Source organism: Onthophagus taurus, chromosome 10, assembly GCF_036711975.1.
Source record: "Onthophagus taurus isolate NC chromosome 10, IU_Otau_3.0, whole genome shotgun sequence".
Classification (NCBI taxonomy): domain Eukaryota; kingdom Metazoa; phylum Arthropoda; class Insecta; order Coleoptera; family Scarabaeidae; genus Onthophagus; species Onthophagus taurus.
The window spans coordinates 3,721,028-3,745,403 of NC_091975.1; the positions used below are offsets into that span (position 1 = coordinate 3,721,028).

At 30.4% G+C, this 24,376-nt stretch overlaps 10 protein-coding genes and 1 long non-coding RNA gene across 14 annotated transcripts; 4 read left to right on the forward strand and 7 right to left on the reverse strand.

The window, feature by feature from the left end:
• Positions 1 to 30: 30 nt before the first annotated feature.
• Positions 31 to 2,046, reverse strand: LOC111428315 (ethanolamine kinase-like). Its single transcript, XM_023063790.2, has 6 exons — positions 1,920 to 2,046; positions 1,598 to 1,757; positions 1,065 to 1,195; positions 496 to 1,001; positions 213 to 432; positions 31 to 162 (listed from the first exon to the last, which is right to left on the reverse strand). The coding sequence occupies exons 2-6, from the start codon at positions 1,724 to 1,726 to the stop codon at positions 75 to 77; spliced, it is 1,074 nt and encodes a 357-aa protein (XP_022919558.2). The 5' UTR covers positions 1,727 to 1,757; positions 1,920 to 2,046; the 3' UTR covers positions 31 to 74.
• LOC139431477 (uncharacterized) lies at positions 226 to 5,917 on the forward strand. The gene is made up of 3 exons (XR_011641606.1): positions 226 to 310; positions 365 to 1,389; positions 1,972 to 5,917. It is a non-coding gene; the product is annotated as an uncharacterized lncRNA (long non-coding RNA).
• LOC111428557 (uncharacterized) lies at positions 3,015 to 15,869 on the reverse strand. Of its 3 annotated transcripts, none has more exons than XM_023064128.2 (8): positions 15,782 to 15,869; positions 5,815 to 5,916; positions 5,632 to 5,672; positions 5,197 to 5,239; positions 5,051 to 5,140; positions 4,629 to 4,945; positions 4,265 to 4,390; positions 3,015 to 4,213 (listed from the first exon to the last, which is right to left on the reverse strand). In XM_023064128.2, the coding sequence occupies exons 2-8, from the start codon at positions 5,912 to 5,914 to the stop codon at positions 3,605 to 3,607; spliced, it is 1,326 nt and encodes a 441-aa protein (XP_022919896.1). In that variant the 5' UTR covers positions 5,915 to 5,916; positions 15,782 to 15,869; the 3' UTR covers positions 3,015 to 3,604. The 3 variants fall into 3 exon arrangements, with proteins under 3 accessions (XP_022919896.1, XP_022919895.1, XP_022919898.1); XM_023064127.2 differs by lacking the exon at positions 15,782 to 15,869 and adding an exon at positions 6,430 to 6,593; XM_023064130.2 differs by lacking the exon at positions 15,782 to 15,869 and adding an exon at positions 6,084 to 6,415.
• Positions 6,649 to 8,544, reverse strand: LOC111428556 (Nuclear division cycle 1). Its single transcript, XM_023064126.2, has 2 exons — positions 8,475 to 8,544; positions 6,649 to 8,414 (listed from the first exon to the last, which is right to left on the reverse strand). The coding sequence occupies exon 2, from the start codon at positions 8,391 to 8,393 to the stop codon at positions 6,696 to 6,698; it is 1,698 nt and encodes a 565-aa protein (XP_022919894.2). The 5' UTR covers positions 8,394 to 8,414; positions 8,475 to 8,544; the 3' UTR covers positions 6,649 to 6,695.
• Positions 8,791 to 13,171, forward strand: LOC111428224 (multiple epidermal growth factor-like domains protein 11). The gene is made up of 13 exons (XM_071199365.1): positions 8,791 to 9,413; positions 9,529 to 9,570; positions 9,624 to 9,865; positions 9,928 to 10,005; positions 10,499 to 10,586; positions 10,648 to 11,109; positions 11,164 to 11,422; positions 11,468 to 11,634; positions 11,683 to 11,936; positions 11,988 to 12,089; positions 12,290 to 12,457; positions 12,520 to 12,828; positions 12,878 to 13,171. Exons 1-13 carry the CDS (start codon positions 8,815 to 8,817, stop codon positions 13,054 to 13,056), a joined length of 2,949 nt encoding a protein of 982 aa, XP_071055466.1. The 5' UTR covers positions 8,791 to 8,814; the 3' UTR covers positions 13,057 to 13,171.
• On the reverse strand, positions 13,064 to 13,618 carry LOC111428564 (transcription initiation factor TFIID subunit 10-like). The gene has a single exon (XM_023064138.2). The coding sequence runs from the start codon at positions 13,549 to 13,551 to the stop codon at positions 13,159 to 13,161; it is 393 nt and encodes a 130-aa protein (XP_022919906.1). The 5' UTR covers positions 13,552 to 13,618; the 3' UTR covers positions 13,064 to 13,158.
• On the forward strand, positions 13,819 to 15,598 carry LOC111428560 (uncharacterized). 2 transcript variants are annotated; one of them, XM_071199298.1, is made up of 5 exons: positions 13,819 to 13,951; positions 14,010 to 14,113; positions 14,166 to 14,638; positions 14,689 to 14,830; positions 14,894 to 15,598. In XM_071199298.1, the coding sequence occupies exons 2-5, from the start codon at positions 14,018 to 14,020 to the stop codon at positions 15,425 to 15,427; spliced, it is 1,245 nt and encodes a 414-aa protein (XP_071055399.1). In that variant the 5' UTR covers positions 13,819 to 13,951; positions 14,010 to 14,017; the 3' UTR covers positions 15,428 to 15,598. The 2 variants fall into 2 exon arrangements, with proteins under 2 accessions (XP_071055399.1, XP_022919899.2); XM_023064131.2 differs by having other exon boundaries at positions 13,819 to 14,113.
• On the forward strand, positions 15,865 to 16,728 carry LOC111428563 (uncharacterized). Its single transcript, XM_023064137.2, has 2 exons — positions 15,865 to 16,047; positions 16,100 to 16,728. Exons 1-2 carry the CDS (start codon positions 15,952 to 15,954, stop codon positions 16,670 to 16,672), a joined length of 669 nt encoding a protein of 222 aa, XP_022919905.2. The 5' UTR covers positions 15,865 to 15,951; the 3' UTR covers positions 16,673 to 16,728.
• Positions 16,729 to 16,797: 69 nt separating this feature from the next.
• Positions 16,798 to 22,713, reverse strand: LOC111428555 (centrosome-associated zinc finger protein CP190). The gene is made up of 5 exons (XM_023064125.2): positions 22,433 to 22,713; positions 21,059 to 22,150; positions 18,957 to 19,971; positions 17,100 to 18,863; positions 16,798 to 17,048 (listed from the first exon to the last, which is right to left on the reverse strand). The coding sequence occupies exons 2-5, from the start codon at positions 22,130 to 22,132 to the stop codon at positions 17,029 to 17,031; spliced, it is 3,873 nt and encodes a 1,290-aa protein (XP_022919893.2). The 5' UTR covers positions 22,133 to 22,150; positions 22,433 to 22,713; the 3' UTR covers positions 16,798 to 17,028.
• An 85-nt stretch (positions 22,714 to 22,798) lies between these two features.
• Positions 22,799 to 23,764, reverse strand: LOC111428562 (INO80 complex subunit B). Its single transcript, XM_023064136.2, has one exon. It carries the CDS (start codon positions 23,686 to 23,688, stop codon positions 23,002 to 23,004), a length of 687 nt encoding a protein of 228 aa, XP_022919904.1. The 5' UTR covers positions 23,689 to 23,764; the 3' UTR covers positions 22,799 to 23,001.
• Positions 23,765 to 23,781: 17 nt separating this feature from the next.
• Positions 23,782 to 24,350, reverse strand: LOC111428566 (cytochrome c oxidase assembly protein COX16 homolog l(3)neo43). Its single transcript, XM_023064140.2, has 2 exons — positions 24,140 to 24,350; positions 23,782 to 24,078 (listed from the first exon to the last, which is right to left on the reverse strand). The coding sequence occupies exons 1-2, from the start codon at positions 24,259 to 24,261 to the stop codon at positions 23,889 to 23,891; spliced, it is 312 nt and encodes a 103-aa protein (XP_022919908.2). The 5' UTR covers positions 24,262 to 24,350; the 3' UTR covers positions 23,782 to 23,888.
• Positions 24,351 to 24,376: the final 26 nt, after the last annotated feature.

Below are 24,376 nucleotides of genomic sequence, written 5' to 3' on the forward strand. Positions count from 1 at the left end.
CACTACTAAGGATAATAATAAATCAGTAAAATTTATTATTAAAATATCTTTACATATATTATAAATTAAAGTAATTAAAGTTTATTTGGGTGTTCTTGTAAACCTAAAGCAAGATATTCTGGTTTTTTGGTGAAATATTCCCCGAGACGTTGTTGAGCATATCTAAAAACAATAAAAATAGTTTATTAATGTAAATAAATGAAGATAATTACTTTAAAAAGTCGAAATCAATGTAGGAATGTTCGGCTTGTATTAAACACCAAATTCCCCAAAATAAATGAGCGGCCAAAGCGTATTTATTAACCATTACGTATAACTCTTCAATATCACATTCTGTAACTATTTTATCACTAAATTCTTCTAGGTATGTTTTTAACCAATCACATTGAAGTTGTTTATTTGGATAATAAGAATAATCAACGTCGTCAACGCCTATTAAAAGAAAATATTTATTAATTTTTTGCTTATTAAAAGTGTTAAAGTTAAATAACTCACCAGCGAATTCAGCAAAATGATTTCCGATATCGTAAGCTTGATAATTAAATCCAGCGTATTCAAAGTCGATAAAGGTGACGTTATTCGATTTTTCCGTGTAAATAACATTACCCAGAAGCAAATCGTTATGTGCAAAAACAACTAATGATTCATTCTGACTCAAATGGTGTTTTAAAAACTCCTTTTCTTTCTGCAAATCACCTTTTTTGGGGAGATTAAGTTCTAGAAAGCGTTTCTGTTTTCGTGGATCTGTAAAATCATGCGGAACCAAATCCAAAAACCTTTGCATTTTATTCCAAAGACTCGGCGTACAGTTTTTTTGATTAATACCATTTTTTACTTTATGCATTCTTGCCATTCTCCTTGCTACTAATTTATAAATTTCCGGTTTGATAACCGTTTTTGAGGATAACGTGGTTCCTGGTACGAATTGGTACGCTAAACCGTTATGGAATGTTGCGTATAATTGTGGTGCTAAAGATAGTTTGTTTAATAATAAAATATTTCTAAAAATTAAAAATAAATACATTAAAAAACGTTAGTTTAAAGTTAAAAAATGATTTAAATACCTAGTTTCCGCTTTTCGATCAATCAATAAATCGGTTTTATTGCCGTAAATTCTCACCAAAACCGTTTCCTCTTCATTTTCACCTTCTACGTTACATCCAATAAGTTTATTTGTAATTCCATCTGTCAACAACTTTAGTTAAATATTCAAATTAAAAGAGATTTGATTACAAAATTGATTTTATGTTGAATTTCCCGCGTTTTTTTATTTATTTTAGTTACTTAATTGTCCGGCAACTGTCAAAATTGACGTTTTAAAAATTTAAGTGTCACAATAGAAAACATTTATCGAGTTTTAACCAAAACAATATATTTTTAGAGAAAAATGTAAGTAATTTGTTATAAACCATAAATTATTAAAAAAATTCAAGGTTGAAACGTTTTAAAATCGGCTTAAAACGATTCTGAAACTTGTTTGTTCGAGAATTAAATGCACATGCAATACATGAGTCGTAGTAATTTTCTTTCAACGGTTAATTCATTACAGCTACATACACACGATTAATTTCCAAAGAAAACATTCTAAATAACTCACCTTGTATTTAATTTTTTCTACGGGCCAGTTTGGTCGGATTTTTTCCAAAATTTCCTTTGCGCCGTCAAAAATGTTATTTTCTTCGATTAAAACGTCAATTTTTGGTATTGTTTCATCGATTTTCATCATTTAAATTAAGTTTTATTTACCCCCTTATACACTATAATACAAAATTCGTCATTTATAACAAATATTAAGCAACAATCCGCGCGAAAAGTAAACAAATAATTTTTTTTTGTAAACCGAGATAAATACGTTTGAATGACGTGTTTTATTATTGCTAATAGATTAAAAGATAGGAATTTAGGAACAAACAACTCACCAAAAATTAGTTTTTATGCTTTTTTAAACCAAGTGCTTTAATGTATTTAAAGGTATGATCGAGTAGAAACGTGCATCTACACGAAAACCACTTCTGGGAGAATGTGTTGGAGTCCTGGAGGTGTTTTGGTGGGGTCGAACGTGGCTTGAATAGTGCGCGCAGGTCATAAGCTATCGATGTTTTTCCCCCAAACCAAACTCTTGCAAGGATAGAAAATCTGTATCTTTGTGGTGTTTAAAGATATCTTCTAGTTTAAAGGTTATTTTTACTTTAGAGATAATTTTATCAAATAAAGTTTTATTCAATTTATAAACTTAAAAATTAATCGTAACAAAATGATTTTAAACAAAAACTTAACGCTTATTTAACTAAAATATTTCAAATTAACTTAAATTAGTTTGGTATCATATTTCACCATTTTAGTGACATAGTAATGTGGTGCTTCAAAAGGTTCTAAAAAGAATGAATATTATAATAATTAAAGAAAATGTTAAAAAATAATTTACCATAGTCATCAAAAAGTGTTGGAGGAAATAATTTACTTGTTGTATGATAAAAACTAGTTTCAGTAGTATCCCTTCTAATCGATGAAGTAAATTTGATGTGTAAATTAGTGGGTTCTTTTCTAAAATTTCAAAAAATATTAATCCAAAAATGTTGATAATTAACCTACAAAAATGGTCTGGGCAAAGATGGGTTACAAAATTAAAAATAAGAAACGAAAACTTTAAAAAGTTTAAAGTTACTGAATTAAACAAATTTAAAATTAATTTTATAAGCTTTATTAGTATTTTGGTTTATTTACAATGAGTATTTTGTACCTCATTTTTCTTAAGAGCTGTTACATTTGGATCTTTAGGTTCATTATTAATCTTATAGGTTTGTTCCAACCGGATGTTCTTTTGCGCATTCGTCAACGCTGTTGGAACGGATTGAAATTTGTAGGCACGGTTTATAACCAACCCTGCCATTTACTAAATTTTTGCACAATAATGAACTAAAGTAGCTCTAATTAGAAATCTAACAAAACGTAATAGCCTTGTTTATAGATATATAAATGTTAAACAAGGGTAATAGATAAATGAAATAAAGATATGCATATTTTTACATATTTATTCAAACGCCGGATTATCGAGCTTATACTGTTTACGGTTTGATAGTAAACATAACAATAACAGATATGGTTGGAACGAACATATAGGTCGATTTATTTGATTTAAAAATTCAACACGAGCAAATTCCTTGATCGCAAAAATTTGCGAAGGATATTTTGTTGTAATAATATATTTTTTATAATTTTATTAATAATTATATCACCTATTAAGAAGTGCTTACGTATGTATCTTTTTAAACATCGATTTAAAACCATTTATTTTACTTTTTATCATCCTCGTTCAGTCTCTTCCGTGATTTTTTTAAGCAACTTTCCCCCAAAGAATCCGAAGAAAATATGGTGAGAAATAAAAAAAACGGGAAAGTGGCTTTTTGTATAATTAAAATGGAATTCAATTATCTTAATTAAAAGAAAATTGATTGTCAGAAAAAAATTAGTTATTTTTAATGTTGTACAGTTCACCAATCTTAAGTTGCCATTTTAATAATTTAATCAAGACAATTCTTAATCAACGATTTAACATGAAACGTAATCTATCTCTTTAATTTTTTTTATAATTTCCTTTATTAACCTAAATTTTATTGTTAACCCCCCGTTTTGCATTATACTTTAATAATTCATTCATAACGTTTTGATTTCTTTTTTGTTCATCCTCAAGATCTTCCCCCATTTGTAATTCCGGGTGTTCATTTAAAGTATCCGTTAATGATGCGATTAAAACATCCAAAACTTTTTTCTCTAACCCTCGACTAATTCGTCCTTGATTTGCCTCAGTTTCTAAAAACAGCGTAAATTTTTCTAAAGCTCGTTGAGCTTCGGAACTTCCCCGTGTCAAAGATTGTGTAAACATCACTTTAGCTAATTGATAGATAACTTCTTCAAGGGAATATTCTGTGTATAAAAAATCAGCTACTCGAAGACGTTCTAAAAGCTGACTGTATTCATCTTCTTCTGATGACGGAACCAAAATTTGACTCTTTACAATGACTGGTTCAAAATTTTTTTTCTTATCAATTATATTTGGTTTAGTTTGAAGCTGTTTTAAATAAGGGTTAGGATGAGTTAAGGGTTTTTCTAAGATTTCTTTGGATTTCAACCCCAATCGGTTGTAATAATTTTGTAAATAATCGAGATTAAATTTGATGTCTTCTAAAAATGTGATTGCTTCTTCTCTGGTCATCTTAAAATAATATTAAAATTATTTTATAATCGAGTTAAATAAAGTATTTACCAGTCCTTCTTGTAAATATTCTTCAATGGCTAATGTGACTCTCTTTTCATCTCCAGTCCAAAAAACATATTCCGCCATATCAACTGGCGAGTATTGGTTTATACCGTATTGAGTAATTGGTTTTTCCTATCATATAAAACAATTTTTTAAATTAATTAATTAATTTATAATAAAAATAACTAGTTTTAGTTATAAATGTAAATAAAAAATTTATTCAAATTTATTTATTAAAAATTATTTCATTTTGGGGTTCATCTTGTATTGGATCGATGTATTGTGATTTAGGAAAAAGGAAACCGGATACTAAAGGAATCTAAAACTCAACAAAAATAAAATTAGAAAATAAATTACAATTAAAACTTACGTTATTATTATTATTATCAATTTCAATGTTATCGTTTTGAGACGATCTTCTTGTCATTTCGTTAGTATCATCGCCAATGCCTTTAACTACACCAATTGGGCGTTCGTCCTCGTCGTCGTCTTTATCTTTCTCCTTAGTGTTTTTATGTTCATGAACCTCATTGTTTTTATTTAAATGTTGAATCAATGTTTTGTGAATACCTTTCGAGGGAATATCAATTTTCGTCCTTACTTTTCCTTGAGGTTCTTTTCCTTCACCAGGTGAAGCTTGATCTACATCTTGATCAATACTTGCTATCATTTTTCCATCTTCATTTACTAAAAATAAAAATATTTATATATTCACAAAATTAGCTTTGATTATCATTAATGATAGGATGTCGGGATGTCCGTTCCACCACTAATTATCATGATTGTGCATACATTGTTCTTTGGTTACTGAATGTCCCTTTTCTTGTCCGTTATAATTAGAATACATTTCTGAGTGAGATTTCATCATTTCTAATGTCGATCCTATAAAAGAAAATGAATAATTTAAAAAGAAATTTTCTTTCTAAATGGAAACATACCAACAGTGTTTTTTAAATTTTCTAATTCTTTAACAGCGTCATCCTGAAAAAGAAAATGAATTTAGGGCCACTTTTACAAACATCCTCTTGTTATGTTGGCAACAAATAGATTTATCTGTTGTTAGGTTTTACTTTCAATTTTAATATAAACAGCAAGTTTTAGTTGAAAAACAGTTTAATAACTAAAGAACAACTTCAACAACCTGTTTTAACAAAACTATGCAACTTCGGGTTCAAAAAGATTTTCTGATATTTCAGAGGGTATTCGAATACGGATTTTGCATACTGTACATTTTTATTTAATTGATTTTAGCTGGGATATTTTTCAAATGTCCCTCTGTGGAACGTGACTAAAGTGAAAAACGCTTAATTGATCGTTATAAAATCCCCTTTCAATCGAGTTGTATCAAAAAAGAGGAGATAAAAAAATCTTACCATATAACGAGGAATATCCTGCGCGGAATTTTCCGATGATCCTATATTAAAAAAAAAGAGAAAAAAATGTTGAAAGATTTATTGTGACGCTTTCAAACAAGTTTAAAACTTTTACAATCGGAATAAAGCGGCTATTTATTAGCAAATATATGAAATTCGAAAAGTTTGCAAAAACGTTTTTACCTTGATCTTTCGGAACGGAAGCTGCCTTAGCTACAAAACTCCTGTAATTTCCATTTAGCAACGCGAATAGTAATCCTAAAATCGCGATTAATCTCAACATTTCTGTAAAAAAATGGGGGTTAGTAAGTAAGCTTTGTGTGGTTGACCTTTCGGTATCCCCACGTTGACGATAACATCTCCTCGTGAGGTATTGCGTGTCAAATATTCATCAGGGGGTAAAACTCGAGAGTTCCCCATTTAATATTTATATAATCGTCTAATTTACATACCTAAATTTATTTCTTATTCCATTAAATTTTGATTCTCGTTATTATTAATATGGTTTTAAATTTTCGTTAAATAATTATTTTTCGAGGTTAATAAAACTGTCAGTTTAATATTTGTATTTATTTATTACAAACCGTATCTCCATAGCAACGATTCAAAATTTAAGGTTGGTTAACTTAAAAAAAAATAAACTTTTATATTCCAAAAATCGATTTTTTTCTTAACTGCGTAATCATAACCATATGGAAAACAATAAAATAAATAACAAAATCAATTTTACCCCGAAAAAATAAGAATTAATTTATTATTAAATTGGGGTTATAAAATGAAAATTAGAACTTAACTTACCCCAAATCAAAATTTCAATAAAACACTCGAATTATTAGAAATTACAATTTCACCACCTGCGAAAGGCTTTTCGCCGACTGAAAACTGAAACGCTGAAAGCGTATCAATAAGGTGGAAGAAAAGCGATTATCGCGACATCTAGCGACAAATTATTTATCTATTCGAAGTAGGTCGTTTTGAAAATTTCTTTTTTATCGGTATTTTAAATTAATGAGAAAGTTTATTTAAAAAAATATATTTTTAGAAAAATCTTATTAAACTCTACTTCAATTATGATTATAAACATTAAGAACATGTAAAACATCATTATTTAACGCTAAATCATTAATATATGGCGAAAAAGTATTAGAAATTTGATACAAACTCCGTTTAATAGCCGAATTAATATTAACTCTCATTTTGTTACTAAAATCATCCAGTTTATCATACTTCTTGATGGAAATTCGATTTAATTTCTCCAAAATCGTTTTTAACTCGACCAATGTTGCCAAGATGATCGGTAAATCTTTTTGCATGACTCCAAATTTGTCTTCGGTTAATGAAGCAACAATCAATGAAGCTAATCCTTGAACAGTCCAAATTATAACTTGGCCGTTAAATAAAAGGTATTGAACTGAACTTTCAGGTAATTTTTCAAATAAATATTCAAATCCACTCCTTTTTTTCACAGTTCCAATAAAAACATTAATTTTTTCTCGGATATTTCCATATAAATTTTTAGTATTTTCATCAAATTCAACTTTTCTTTTATTAATTGTAACAAATTCAATCGGATCTTCATAACATTTTAAAGTCATATTCCTTATATTTCCATAATTAAAATGTTTTTCGTTTCGATTAAAAACTTCCTCATCTAACTTCTTACGTTCATTTCCAAGTAAGTTTGCAATTGCAACATTTAAATTCTTCGTGTACTCATTTAGAAGGTTTAAAATAGCTTCAATTAAAGAATTCCAAGTGTGGGGGTGATTACCCGGTTGAGAAAGAGTATATAATGATTCTCTTCGATATTTCAATGGCGAATTAGAAAGCAAAAATAAATCCAAACAAGCTAAATGTTGCACAATTGGTATAGAGTCGGTTAAAATCCCATCTTTTAATGTAAAATCTTTGTAATTATTGAGAGAAAATTCGCTTCCGGAGTGAATCAAAAACTGGTAGTGTTCTGTTAAAAAGACTTCGAAAAAGAATCGCATCAACCTTGTGTTTAAAATGTATAAGGCTCCAAGAAATATTGTGTAAATTATCGTTTTTTTATTAAATGATGATGTTGTATCAGGATTCATTAAAAAATATTCTTGAACTTCTTTTCCATAAAACAAGTAAATTATCCCATAAAGAAAAATTGGCACAAATACATCCTTTAAGCTTGCTTTTAAATTAAAAGTGAGTTTACTCAGGAAAATAATCCATTTTCTTTGTTGAACAACCGGAAAAATAATTTGATTTTTATTCCCATAAAATAGAAAAAAATTCCAAATTCCAATCCAAACTCCAAACATCACCATAAAAAAATAATTCTCATCCACTTCACTTCCTTTTTGATCATCCTCTGATAAGTTTGATTTTATTAATTGTAAATAAACCCAAAAGAAAAATCCTCCTCCAAGCACATTAAGTGTTAACAATATCCCCTTGTGTATCGTAAACATACTCAAAAAATCTCCGATTCTCGTTGATGAACAATTTTTTTTCATAACATAATCTTTCGCGCAAATCAAACTTTGGATAAAAATCAAACCGAGGTATGGTAAAAGGTAAAACCATGTCCAAAATGAGCGTAATGTTGTAAACAATTCCATCGGCCATTGCGTCGGATTCAACAAACTCCAATTTGAGAACACAATAACGGTGATTAACAACAAGATTTGTGTGCAAACGGTGCTAATGACTGCGTAAGAAAGCTTTTTTAATAAAAGATCTTTACATCCCACATTGGATTTGATTTGTAGGTTAGGATCCATAATAATGAAAGTTATTTCTCACTAAAAAGTGTTGAAAAGGTGATTAAACTAATTTTTTAAGGATTTTTGCGATTGTCATACCAACATAACCTCAAAGAAATTTAACCGGTATAATTTTGAACTGACAACTGATTGGAATGACAGTTGTATAGTTATAAAATCAAAAGTTACTAAATTGTTTAAATAAATATTACGATGTTTTTAATAACATATATAAATACTCAAATATTTGATTTAAAAAATAATTAATTATAAATAATTATAATAACCTTCAATTTTAATTTTTTAACCAACGTATCAGTTGTGATGTATTTAAATTAAAAATTATAGGCAAGATAATGGTTGATAAAACTTTGATTATTTAAAGTTCTCCATGAAACTATATAACAATGATTACGTTGTTTCATCTATATATTCTTGTATGTTTTCTTATATCTCCTATATATTCCGTCCTTTCAAACGACGGAATCTGTGTAACAACAAAGAGGTAAAAAAAACCACATCAATAAAATTTTTCAATAATTTCAAAAATAAGCGTACTTTTCCTGCTATTTCTAGAGAAAAAGAAATTATTACTTTATCTTCCGGAAAAACCATTGAAAAAGAAGTTTGGATCCTAGTAGAAGAATGCTGTAAAGGTTACAACCGTTACAACAACGTATCCAACAAATGTGAACCGATTTGTGAACCAAATTGTCGATTTGGAACTTGCGTATCACCGAACGAATGTCAATGTTTCCGGGAATATTACGGAAAACTCTGCGAAAAGGAAAGCACAGATTGCAATGACGGTTTTTGGGGCGCTAATTGCACCAAAGAATGTGATTGCAACGGATTTAATTGTCGTCAAATGAATGGAAAATGTATGTGTGGAGATGGATTTATGGGAGAACACTGCGAAAGTGATTGCGGTAAAAATACCTTTGGATTTAATTGCACCAGTATTTGTGATTGTGTTAATGGTGTTTGCAATAAAATCACCGGAAGTTGTACTTGCTATTTCGGATATATGGGGAAAAAGTAAGTAAAACTTATTAATTCGTTAATAGATGGCGCTATGAATTAGCTGTCAAATTATACCTAACCTAAAAATCTTATTTTAATTTAAAATCATTTTAATTTGTTTCTTTTTAAGTTGTTCGATAAAAATTCCCGAAAGCACAACAACCATAAAAATGTAAGTACATCTAATATTTTTGCCGTATTATTTTTAAATAAATTTGCGTTTAGATATACTTCAAGTCCAGATGAAAATAACAATATATTTATTAATCCAATTATTTCATATTGCATCCTCGGAATAGTTTTGTTAAGCGCAATTATAATTGTAATTTATTTCCAATGTTTGAAAAGAAAATCTTATGGAATGGTAAATTTATATGCAGCGAAAATGGCTTTACCAGCACCTAATCCTGGTAGTTTTGAAAATATTAGTGATCACGATTACGAATCGATTCAATACGCACCATTACGTCAGTAAATTAGTTATAATTATGATTTCCTTATTTATTAAAAATAATAATCTTGATTTTAGCTAAGCACATTTCGGATCCTAAATATTATCGGGGATATGAGATACCATGTACTGTTCCGATCAATGCCAAATACAATTAAAGTTGGAGTTAATAAAGCTTTTGTTGTTTTTTAATTATTCATGTGGCGTATTATAAAACAAGTATTAATCATTACCCACAGACGCTTAAGAGGCGCACGGCTAAACTCGAATAGAATAAATTAAACTTTTGCTAATTCAAAATGTGAAATAGTAGTTGCCTACCCAAGAGTGACGTTATGAACGGGCCGTCAAGCTGTGCAACTTAAATCACTACTTTTCAAATTTTTTTTTAATTTGATTTGACAAAAATACTTTTTAATCATCTTTAAAAGTAATGTCACAAATATACAATAACTAATGTATAAATAGATGATATCATATAATAAATACATGTTATCAATCTGATAAGATAACTGATAAAACTAGACTGAAAGGTAATTTTGTACTTTTCTTATATAAACAATCTTTGAAAGTATAGTTTTTCGAAATATTATTTTAAATTAACTATAATCCTATAAAATATGAGAAAATGATTTAAAATATTTATAACCAATGATTGCTTTAATTATATTTGTTTTTATAGCTCCGTTATCAGCATTGGGTACTTCCAATGATGGGATTTGTGTCAATGAAACTAGGTAAAAAAAATAATAAATTGTGTTCTTATTTAACAAATTGTAACACATTTTCTTTGATTAGAGAATTACAGTATATACCTATTGCTCCTAATCAAATAATTACACGACCTCGAAATATTCCAAAAGAGTCTTGCTGCGATGGTTACGCAAACATTTCCGACAACCCTCTCAAATGCAGCCCCATTTGTGACCCCGAATGCATTTTTGGAACTTGTATTAAACCCAATCAATGTGAATGTTTGTCAGGTTACAAAGGAGAATATTGTGAAGTATTCGAAATGTTTTGCGCTGACGAATATTGGGGCAGTGATTGCGACAGAAAATGCGAATGTAACGGTTCTAATTGTACTGCATCAGAAGGAATATGTACTTGTCAAGCTGGATTTACCGGAGAACATTGTAACATCCCTTGCGTTAAAACACATTATGGACTTAATTGCAGTGAATTGTGCGATTGTGTAAACGGAATTTGCGATGGAGTTACCGGAAGTTGTAGTTGTTATCCTGGATTTACAGGAAAAAAGTAAGAAATCCTTGTTTTTTATATTTAAAGTTAATTTAAATTGTTTTTTAAAAGTTGTTCAATGGAATGCCCCCAAGATAAATACGGTTCAAACTGCACAGAAACTTGTAAATGCGAAAACGATGCGATTTGTAACGGAATAAATGGATCATGCGAATGTAAACCGGGGTTTCAAGGTGAATTTTGTGAAAAACCTTGCTCTAAAGGTTTTTGGGGCCCTAATTGTAGCGAAATTTGTTTATGCAGTGAAATGGATATTTGCGATACAAAAAGTGGGAATTGTTTTTGTGAAAATGGATTTACCGGACAACAGGTAAACTTAAAAATTATTTATAAATTATAAATTTAATTTTTTTAGTGTACAAAACCTTGTGAACCAGGTTTTTGCGGGTTTGAATGTTCCCAAATATGTTCCTGTTCAAACGGAATATGTTCACCTCAAAATTGTACATGCGATTGCCCACCGATGATGTATGGAACAAGCTGTTCTGAAAGTTGTAATTGCAATAAAGACAACACAGAAAAGTAACCATCTTTTTATCAGTTTATGCAAATTATAATCACACTTTATAGATGTAACCAAATTTCGGGAAAATGCGAATGTAAACCAGGTTGGATTGGACCCACATGTAACGAACCTTGCCCGGCTGGTTTTTATGGTTATAACTGTGAAAAAGAGTGTACTTGCAATTGGAATAATACGCTTCAATGCATTAACGGGTTATGTAGATGTAAAGATGGTTTTTCAGGAGAACATTGCGATTCTAAATGTGAACCTGGTTATTATGGAAGTAATTGTACCAAGATTTGCTTTTATACTGGATTAGGTGAATTTTGAACGCTGAAAATTATTTAAATTAATCCCAATTTGATTTTAGATAATTATGTATGTGATCCAGTTCAAGGAGATATTTGTAGTTCACTTTACAACGGAACAAATTGCGGTACTTGTAAATGTATTAATGGTTCATGTTTAAAAGGTATGTTATTTGTAACATATTTTTTGTAAGAATTATTTTTTAGGTTAGTTTTTATGTTTTGTTGTGTCTCCTAGCAACAGTAAGGCATAGACAGTAAGGTTGACAACCTTTAGAAAAAAAATTTGAATTAAATATCAATCATGATATTTTTAGGTTGTTTTTAAAAACATTTAAAATTAATTATTATTAATAATTTTCAGATAAATGTGATTGCGATGTTGGGTATTACGGGAAATGGTGCCAGGAGCGTTGCTCGATAACAAATTATGGTAAAAATTGTGAAAATATATGCGGATGTATTAATTGTAGAGCCACCGACGGTTATTGCAAATGCCAGGATGGTTTTAAAGGAAAAACATGTTCAGATTGTAATGAAATGATGATGATAAAAAATGTATTATGAGATGTATTTTATTAAGATTCATTTTAGATTGTCCAGTAAGCCTTTACAACAATACAACAAATCAATGTATAAACCTGTATGAAGAAGATTCATATCATTCAATTATTTTGTATTGTGCTATTGGAAGTACTTCTATATTGGCACTAATAATGATTTTTACGATTATAATTTGCCTTAAATATAAAAATAAAGATAGATCTTATGGTATGGTAAATCTAACAGCGCCAAAGATGTCCCTACCAACTCTACCAAGTCCAGATAATTATCTATCGGCAAATAGCAATACCTATGAAAGGGAGGAACCCGATTATGAAACTATTCCTGATACAGTACCATGTAAGGTAAACTATTTTTTTATGATAATTTAATTAAATCTATTTTTTAGCTAATTATCAAAACCTTGCCCGCGAAGATGAAATACCAAGGCATGCTCGAGAAGCCAGTTATTTTCTTGCATATGAAACCCCTCGTCATGTTCCTCAACACATCGAAATGTATACCTCCCCAACACAAGAATACGTTTTTTTAAATCGAAGTAGTATTGGTCCACATCGGAAGAATTAAATTTAAGTTTTAATGTATTATTTTTTTTATTAAATCAAAAATTATTAATACAAATCAAGTATTGAAACTTAAATATCAAATTTCCTTCTAAATTAATAAACTTTAAACGTAATAATGTGGTTTTTTAACACTAATGCCAAACTCGGATAACGCTGGTGTTAAATCTTCCATCGTCAAGCAATACCTTCTATCTTTAGTACCTTTCGCATTTTTCGAATTATTCCCCGAACTGCTACTGGACGATGAATTACTGGTGCGCATTTTACAATGTTGCAAAGCATCATTTGCAATATCCGAAATGAATTTTTGAGCTGCGATTGAAATTAGGCGTAGCAAACGCGGATCTTTCGGTTCCAATCCGGACGAACGCAAATAATGGGCCGTTACACCGTCCGGAATCGTCGGATTATAATCTTCCAGTTGTAATAGGAAATCGCTGAGCGGTTGCCCCATTGTTAATTGAGATTCTTCACCGTTTTGTTCGATTTGACTCATTTTATTAAATGAAATCGTTGAGGTTAAAATCGTTATCAATTTTTATTCTGACGTTTGACAGTTAAGTAAAAAGTTATAATAGAAGGTTTCGATTGACGCTTTTTTTATTTTTGTTGATTTAGTTTATTTTTATAATTTATTAGTAATTAAGTAATTATAAATTAATATTTTTTAATACATTTTATTAATCCTATTATTCAATTGTTACCATGTTTGGATTTTGGTAAAAACTTTGATTAATCGAACTATGCTTTCGTGACATAATATAACATAACCTCAATAAACATAAAGGTCATTTTTAGGCTATTTTTGGAACCATTTAGCATTAACTAGACGTAACTCGATCGAAAAGATCTAAATTTTCAAAAAATTCTAGTCTAAATAAGCTGATTTAAAAATGGTTCATATAATTGAAGCTTTCTTAGCGGCTGAATTTTCGTGTTTACCTCAATTTTTAGATAAATACATGGGTAAATATTATTCCACAAAAATTAGTAATGGGGCTACTTGGGTGTTTTTTATGTGGCACATTATCCATTTTTTGTTTGAGGAATCAATTAACGTAAGTTATTTAGACAAACAAAACTGTAACCTTATTTCCAATAATATTACAGTTACTTTTAAAGCAAATGAAAATTAAAGAATATGTTCGAGTTCGATTAAAACATTCAATTTGGTACCTTGGATTCTACACGGTCTGCTTTGCTTACTGTTTGGGCACTTTATACAGTAACAACATCGATATTTTTAGCCATCGCAAATTACTTACAATCGACAATGAAATGGTTCCAGGCTATTTAATCCTGGGATTCGTTTTATTATGCACCTTTTATGCGCATTCGATCATTTGGGAAGGTTTAAAAAAAGGATTTAGCATGTCTTTAGTTAGTTATAGCCTCCTCGTTGTTTTTATTTTAACAACTTATTTTTCAAGAAAAGTTGAGTTGTCATTGTCTTTGTTAACGATTGTAAGTTTTACTCAATTTGGGGTTGAAATGGCGCGATGTTGCCATACTTTATTAAAATCGAATGGAGTTATATCGAGTTTTATTTTAAAAACAACCTTGGGATTAGCTATTTTATTATTGTAAGATATATTTTTACTTCACCTAACTTACATAACCTCTTAAATTTTAGCATATTAACCCATCTCTTTATAATACCATTATTTTTTTTATTCCCATTGATGTACAGTTTTTTATGGGAATCACAAAGTAGTTCGATTATAACCTTCAACGTAATTTTATGGCTTTGGTTATTTTGTGAAATCATAAACAATGTAATAATTATAAATTAACATTTTTAAATGACTAAATTTTTTTGTATTAATTTAATGTTTTAGCCTCTTTATAAATTAATTCGTCATTGGTTGGATCATAATTCATCTGTAACCAATAAAGATAATATTTGTCCTGGGACAGCTTTAGAATGCGCATTATTTCAAACTCGGGATGATGAGGCTTATAATATGCAATTAATTCGGCGAGCAATTAAGGAACGCGAAGCTAGATTAATAGCGTTAAGAAAACCAAAAAGTAGAAGCATGTTGCTGCAAACATTAAAATGTATGGTTGCAATTAAACGAAAAATTAAAGAGAAGCGAAGCAATGAGAGTTCAGATGACTCAGAGGAGGAGTCGGAAGAGTATTCGGAAACTGATCGCGTTGAAACTGAGGATAAAGAATGCAATTCAGACGATGAAGACGACGACACCAATGATATGAATGATGATCGGGAAGTTTTGGTTAAAAATGTTGATAATGAAAATCGAGAATCTTTGATTAAAAATTCAATTAATACAGTTGTTGAGACTATTGTTGGAAACGACGAGAGAGAAGTTTTCAGTGGCGATAGTAAAATATTTATGGATGAATAGAAGATTTAAACACTAAAAAGAAGTCAATATCGGAAGTTACCATTAATTTATAGGTTAGATTTATCAACAACTAAATTAATTAACGTGTTTTAATTAAAAAGCTTTAATAACTGTTAAATATTTTATAAAAAAAAATGTTTATTGAACTTAATAAAACTTTTCAGTAGAAAATGTCAATTATTTACCGCCATCTACTGATACAAACCCGAAATTCATACGAATTATATTTTCAAACTTTTTACACGAATTATTAAATAATTAGTTAAAAAGCGATCATACCTCATCATATCAAATTTTACATTACTTAATTGTGTTAAATCCTCACAAAAAGAAAAAAGTAAAAAAAAATCTTACCAAATTTGCTGAGACCCCTATAACTATTCACCACTATTCACTGGGGACACACAAAAACACCCAATTGATCCACATTTTTATTAGAAACCTAAAAAAAATCATTAATATAGCTTAAAATATTAATTATTTATTTATTACCTTAGCGCAGTTCGCGTTATTAAAAAGAGAAAATGGAGGATATAAACATAACCTTAAACGATAAAATTTTAAATTCATATAAAGGTAAAAATGAAGAATTTGAAAAATTTCGCGAATTAACTCAAAAAGTATACTAAAACCTCCTTGCTTACTTTACATAATAATTGTGTTAATTTTTAGAATATAGAAACTGTTGAATCATCGATAAAAGCAATTCAAGAAAAATGTTCTACTTACGAAACAACAATAAATAACATAAAGGAACTCGCAAAACACCCCCGACATAAAAGTTATATAAAAATATGTTCTTTAGCTTACATCGAAGCATTCGTAAATCATACTGGAGAATACAACGTAACTTACAGCCCTGATTATCAAGCTACGTTAACAAAAGATCAAACTATTGAATACCTAGAAGAACAATTAACAGGTGAACGGGGTAATTTAAACATGTTTATAGCGGAGAAGGAACAATTAGAACGTAGGCTTGGTTACGATTTTTGTGAATCTGATGATGTTCCCGATGTCTCAGAGATGCCAGAAAGTATTTTAAGCGATAAAGGAATGGCATTTAAAAGAGGAAATTTCTTTGAAATAGTCGAAGAAGATGATGCGCCATATTTAGGTAAAGGCAAAAGAATTTCAAAAGTTAAAAAAGAGAAGCCAGAAATAGATTTTGAAGGATTAAAATTAGATGATATTAAAGATGTTAATGAAAGAGCGGAGATGTTTTTGAATTTTATTGAAAAATAAACTGTTTAAGGTTATTTTTGTATATAAAAAAATTGAAATAAATTTAATTTGAGAAAGAGTTTGTTTAAAATTGCTTTTTCCAAATCAAACAATTGAGGTTATGATTTTGTAATAAAAAAATGTAATACATACAATAATTTTTTAATTGGTTAGAAATATTTACATAGTACGCTATGTTATAATTATATAATCTATACTTAATTCTATGTAATATACTTAATTGTAAATCTATTTAAAAAGATATGACTTTAAATGAAAGGAAAAAAGAAAGAACTTATTTACAACATTGGTATCAAAATTGTGATACCACAAACTTAAAAAACTATATTTAGTCATTACAAATAAAAAGTAGATCTTCATGTGTTCATAACTTGTGCTAAAAAATAAATATAATAATAACAAATTAAAATAAATTCTTTCTACCTACCCTCATCGTCATCATCATCCCAATCATTAATAATTTTATTAACAGCATTCTCCATTCCTGTTTTCCCCGGATAATCACTTTGTTGCGAATCCTCAGTATCCTCCCAATCGTTTAATATAGAAATTTTGGTCGCTTCATTGGGAACACCGCCAGCACCAACATTACCAGATCCAGCTACAACAATTTCTTTCGAAGATTGCGATGTTGAATTTTGAGAATCTTGACTTTGTTGCGAATTTTCATCCACCGTTTCCATATCCATTGTTTCTTGTAACAAAACGTTTACATCATCGTAAGCTTGAGTGTCTTCCGGTAAATTTTCTACTTGTACCATTTCAGTTATTTCTTCAACTGATTCAACTTCTTCCATGTTTGGAAGTGGAATCGCTGATTCTTCTAAAACCGGGGTGGTTTCTTCAAGAATATCTGTTGGTTCAGTATCAATTGGATCTTTATTAATGAGTTCTTCTGATTCATTAATTGTGGGTTCTTTAGGTTGGGAATCGGGAATTATTTCTGTGTTTTCTTTGTTTTCTGTAGGGGGTGAAGAGATTATTTCATTATTTTCTATTTCGGAATTCTTTTCAATTGACTCATTTTCGTTAAGGTTAGGTTCTGGTGTTATTATTGGTTCATTTTCAACATTTTCTTTATTAATTTTTTCTTCCTCATTGATAACTTCTGGAAGATTGGTAATAATTTCTTCTTCTTGTGTGTTGTTTATTTCGGGTTCATTGTTGGGGGTTTCCACATGATCTTTCTCTAATTCATTAATTTCTTGATCCGGTTGAATTTCGTCTGCAACATTTTCGATGTCCAATTGAGGAGTTTCTATTTCAGTTTTTACGTTATTTTCATTTGAATTTATTTGAGTGTTATCATTGGGAGTTTCGTTTGGAGGTTCAAGATATTCTTCTTGATTTTGGATTTTTTCGACTTGAAATATTTCTTGATTTTCAATGTTTTCAGCTTCTTTTTCTTGGGTTGGTTGTTCTTCCATGTTTAAATCGAAATTGATTATTGGTGGGCTTTCTTCGGAAACGTTCTTTTCGATAACACTTTCATTTTCTACAATTTCTTGGTTTGTTTCTTCTGGAATAATTTCTTGACTTTCATCGGTTAAAACAAAATTAACATCTGGGTCAATTCTTTGATTTTCTGAAAGTTCAAATTGATTCGTAAAACCTAAATTTTCTTCTTCTTCATTTCTTTGAATGTTAGTCTCAATATTTTCAGACTCTTCTTGGATTTCCGATACTATTTCTTCTTCTCGATTATTTTCAATCTCAACTGGAACATTCCCTTCATTAATAACCGTTTCATTTTCACATTTAATATTATTTTGAACCATTTCGATCGTTTCTTTTTGGTCTAAAACACCGGATTTGTCATCCTCAACATCGGCTTGTTGAATCAACCCATTATTAATTTCACGTTGTATTAACTCTATCGATTCAATTTGAGCATCTTGTGAATTATTATCCACGTTATCGTTTCTTAATTCTAAAAGACCGGTTTGCGGGTTTAAAATTAATTTCCCTTCGGATGTGATAAATTCGCTTTGTTGGCCGTCGACTGGATGACTGTATAAAACAACAATATTCGAATTTTCATTCGTTAAAATTCCGTTATTTGCATCGTTGTAATCATGGTCAGTTAGAACCATCACTAATTCATCCGTTGATGCGATTTCTGAGTTATTTGCGATGTTTAACATGCTTTGGGTAATTACGTTAGCTTGAGTTGTACGAGGATCATTAAATTCTAAAAAAAATTTATATTTAAAACAAAATTATGATATAGGCAACCAACATTGTTTTGGCGCAAAGTTGGTTGCCTACACACAATAAATTGTACCTTGAGTTGCTGGTTGATCATTATATTCATTAGTTAATTCCGGAATAATATATTCAGGATGATTTACCAAACTTTCCTCAGTTAACTGTTGCTCATTATGAAGAATATACTGTTGATTATCATCCAAAACAACGATATCAACAATTCCCTGGCTATTTTCAATTTCATTAATAATTTCATTGTGCTTATTTTCCTTCACATTTCCAACCAACTCGACTTTCTTTTTCTTTCGGGGCACTTCTGGGACATATTCCTCATCTTCAACTTCTTCCTCCTCCTCCTCTTCCTCGTCCATATCGGTTTCATCGATACTAACCATTCCATCTCTTCGAGCTTCATCGCGATGAGCCGACCGAATGTGACTAAATAAATCGGTGACTGAATTAAATCTTTTCGTGCAATATTGACAATCGAAATTGCATCGATTTGGATTAGAGTGCCCCGTTATCTGGATATGTGCCAATAACGACGATTGACTATTAAAGGCGACTTTGCACTCAACACATTGCGAATCATATTTTGAGTGAGCACTTTCTAAATGTTTTTGTAATAAATTTTCGGTTAAAGCAATGAAAGGACACCGAGGACACTTTGGGAAGTTATAAGCCGGTGGTGGTTTAACACCATGCTTTGTGTATTGATGATACATTAATAGGTTATGTTTAGAGCTTTGATGACCGCAATGTTTACACATCTTTGCATCGAATTTTTCGTGATGGACATCCGTCATATGTTTCCGGTACAAATAATAAAGCACAAATTCAACTGGTTCGGTGGAATTAAACGAACATTTTTTGCAAACCCACGGTCCTTCATCAGGTTGAGGTTTTACAATTTTTGTTGTTACCGCTTTTATTTGGGCTTTTGCTTCGACAAGTTTTATTTTTGTGGTTGTTGTAGTTGGTGCTTTGATTATTGATGGCGTTTTTGTAGTTTCTTTTGTTGGGGATTTTGCCATTATTTTTAATTTAATGTTTTTATTCTTCTTTACAAGGTGCGGGTAACGTTTTAAAACCTTTCAAATTAAAAAAAAAGTATTTATAGATTAGGTAAAACAAAAAAAAAAAAAGCGGAAAAATTCAAGAATCATCATGTTGTGTGTTTTATGACGTCACAAGCAATGTTAACAGTGCATGCACAAAATCAATTTTAGAAACTTAAACGTGAAGTTATTTCCCTAAATTGTAATCTCACCTAGATTACAATGTATATTTATGGATGAAACACCTTTGTTTTTCTTAGGCTTTCGATGCATAACGACTGACTACCTGTCGTTAGATAGGCTGTGTGTCAATAGACTCTGTGTTAATACTAGAACTAACAGTAGACTGAAAACTAGAAACATTCGGATTTAATCGCACGTCTTTTAAGACGGCTAAACCCGAATGATTTCAGTTATAGGTCTTGTGTTAGTTCTAGTGATAGTGTAAAACTAGAACTAACACTAGACCTGATACTTTTTAGTTTTAGGTCGGGTAGTTTTAGTGCAATAAAAATATGCAACATAGTAATATCTTCTGTTAACTAGCGGTACCTACCACTGTCACTAGAACTAATACTAGAACTAGAAACATTTGGATTTAGCCCCACGTCTCGCAAGACGGCTAAACCCGAATGATTCTAGTTCTAGGTTCTGTGTTAGTTCTAGTGATAGTGCTAGTGTCTAACTAGAACTAACACTAGATCTAGAACTAGAAAGTATCGGGTTTAGCCATGCGTCTCTTAAGACGGCTAAACCTGAATGTTTCTAGTTCCAGTTTTACTGCAATAAAAAAATGCAACATACTGATAGATTAGTATAGATTTTAGGCTATCTTTAGTTTATAGATGGCAAATAACGACATTTTAGTCGTTGTGCGTCGCAAACCTAAGAAACAACCGTATTTTACCCGAAAATATGCGTTTCAACCAAATGTGCTGCGAAAATATATGGTTAGCACGTCGCGTCGAAACTTTAAAGTGATTTTTCGGTAAGTTTTACACTTTTCCACATTTTTTTTATTTGTAACGGCTTACTTGAGTAATTTCTCGCCGATAAAAAAAAAATTGTCGATTTTTAAGCGACATGATGATTCTTGAATTATAGCAAAAAAAAAGCTCACCTCAGATATAATTTTAGTATGATCCATTTCCCCAGCGGTTTTTGGAGTAACACTAATCGTTGTTTCCTTATTCTCCTTTTCACTAACAGTAAATCGAACCTTTTTAGAGTGCATTGGAGAACCTTCTTTACCTAATTTACGTTTATTATGGCTCTCAACTAAATAATTATCTGGATCGTCTTCATCCTCCTCTTCAAATTCCATTTCGGTTCTAATTTTTTGCTCCTTAACGTATTCCCGAACATCATTTAAATCGATATTTGAGGGATAATCTTTGTTTTTCTTCGGTGGATTCACATTCGCTGAGAATTTAACCGCATCGAATGAAGTGCTAGCTCTTAATTCATCGTCTTGGGTTAATAACGGCTTGCTTGTATAAGATATGTCATCGAACGAGCTGTCGATGAGGTTAAAAGTGTTGTTTAAATCATCTTCAGGCCATTCGAAACGTGTTGGTTTTGGGGCATTATCGTACAGTGCTAAAGGATCTGCTGCGGAATTCCGTTTTTGTGATAATGTTGAAGATGTTGTTGTTTCTGTTGAAAATAATTGAGGAGAAGACGTCCGTGAAGGTGGTTTATTGTGTTTTCGTTTCCAAACGGGTAGTTTTCTTGCTGGAGTTTCTGGGTCTGGTTTAATTTTCTTTAAATTTTGCCACGCCGTTTGTTGCTGTCGTCTTAAACTGTTTTTTATTGGTTTTCGTTGAGCATCTAATAATTTTATTAAAATCGGGATGTTCATTAATTCGGCTGTTCTATAAAGTTTATCAAAAATTGGCATTGGAAACTCCAACATTCCCGTATACATGAAGTTCACAATCGGAAGGATTACATCAGCTTGTAAATCATCAGGCATAACGATTGTGTTACCATCAATCATCTCACAAGTATGTTCTAAGATGTTAAAATACTCCGTACAAGCACTCATCACTAAACGATGAACTTTCAATTGAACATTTCCTTCAAACTGTAGTGTTAGATCACAATAATCCGTTTTATTAAAGAAAACTTGCAACCGTTGAAGGAAAAATACTCCCCAATTGTCCACCCTTACTTGTTTATTAGAATCACCCATTGTTGGTTTATTTATTATCTTATTCAACAAAAGAAAGTTTATAAATTAGAGGTTATGTATCATAACTGTTATTCTTGTTATTGTTGATTGTTATCGAATTTATTCACAGTTACAGAGAACGTTGGTGAAGTAAAACGAAAAGGTAAACAACGTGTGAGGAGACGTGGGGGCGGGTTTTTTGTCGGGGTTAAGAGTCTACATCCGTGCGTGGTCTGCAAATCGACCGTTTGGGGACCCACGTTTACGAAGAACATAACTTTAGAACGGTGAATATTTGTTTTTAGTTTCAAATCTACTCACCTTTTTGCCGGGATTAAAATTATAGCTCCATCTCTACAGACCGAGGACGCATAAACATATTGAACATATATTGTTTCCTTGTGACTGTAGGTGTCGCTTCCGTGGTATACGGTTAATTATACCGGAAAAAAATGGAAAAAATTAATCGCAAATTTTTCTTGTTTATTGTTTTTTATTGATAAACATCGATTAAACCGCGCGTAGAAGGCGTAATATGAAGAATTAAAAATTAATTATTGAAATTAATTAAAAATAATCTCTACACAAAATGGCGTAATGACGCAGCTGCTTCCCGCTCGATAATAGCTTCAATTAAGGTTGTTCATAATAGATGGCGCTTTACGAGTCAATAAAATAACCGCCAAATTTAAATTAACATCTTTAATTAACAATAAAATTAATAAAACTACATATCCAGACAAAAATGTTTAAAAAATGATTAAATTAAAAGTAGAAGATAAAAAACTAAAAATAATACGGAATCAATAAATTCTTTTAAACTTTACGGTTAAGGTTAGTCCCTATAGATGGCGCTTAATTTATTAATTTTATCTTTAATTCAACTCGCATTAAAATGAGCTTTTCTTCAAATTTGATTTATAACACTCAAAACTACATAGAGGAACGCCCGTTTTTGAACAACTATACCTTTTTAACCCACCACAGTTCATTGAGCAAAGTACGGGTTTGGGTGGTTCCTTAATTCTACAGTCTTTTAAAGGAAAATCCATATTTTCTGGAAATGTTAAGGTTCTCCCAAATACATTTTGCCTATAAATAACAACTGGAGCGCTAGTTTTACTTGTTTTCGCTTTAACGGATTTAGCAACTTTCGATTCTTGCTTTTTTAACAGCCGTTCCATAGTTTTCTTTTTGTCTTTTTCTCGCTTTTCATCTGCCATTTGTTTCCGTTTTTGTGATTTTATAGCGGCTTTTTGAATAGCTTCAGCAGTCATAACTTTTTCTTTATAACCTGTTGGTAGAGACATTAACGTGGGAGTACCTCCGGAAGACGTTTCTAATCCTCTATCGTACATCGCCCTTTGTCGAGCTGTCATCAAAGCGGGATCCTTTGGTTTGATCTTTTTCAATTCGTCGTCTACGTCTTCTAATTTCCCCGATTCTATCGCTGTTAACCATCGTTCTTCATCACTTGAAGCCGAATCACGTTTTTTACGTTTCTTTGCGTTATTTGAACTCGTTGCTGATTGTTTTGATGATAATTGTTTCGATTTTAATTCATCGTTGATTAACATTTTAAATAATTTACTTTATTTTATAAAAATGTTAGGTTATGTTTATGTGGACTTTAAGGTTATGTAGCTGTCAATTAACTCAAAACTGTCAAATGAATTTTTTCATTTTTATTAATGCTACATACTTTATTTATTAATACTAAAGAATTTTCAATATTTTTTTAAACAAAATTATCACAGATTTTTTGTTTTATATATTTTTAATTTTCTTCACCTTCATCAAAATTTTCCTCCCATGGTCTAGGCCCCCTTATTTGTTCCCAATTATCTATATCGAGCTCTTTTAATCGTTCGTATTCCTTTTCTATAGTTATTTCAGAAGGTTTCTTCATTTCTATACCTACTTTCTGGGCTTCTTCTCTCACTGGATTTACGCGAGAGAAATCATACCTAGTTAAAAGTTGTTTATAATTAAATAATATAAATAAAATACAACTTAATAATAATTAACCTGAGTCGTGAAAATTCCTTTAAACCAAAAGAACCACCGACAACTAACGTTAAAAATGGAATTGCGTAACGAACAGACTTTTTTCGAAAGAAATACGTTAGTTTTTCTGCAAAATTATTCATTTCGTTTTTATAATGACTAAATATCGGGATAAATCATTAATTTTTACTAAAATCTTAGGTTATGGTAAATTTGAGGTTATGTTAAATAACTTTAGGGAATTTTAAAGAGATTACT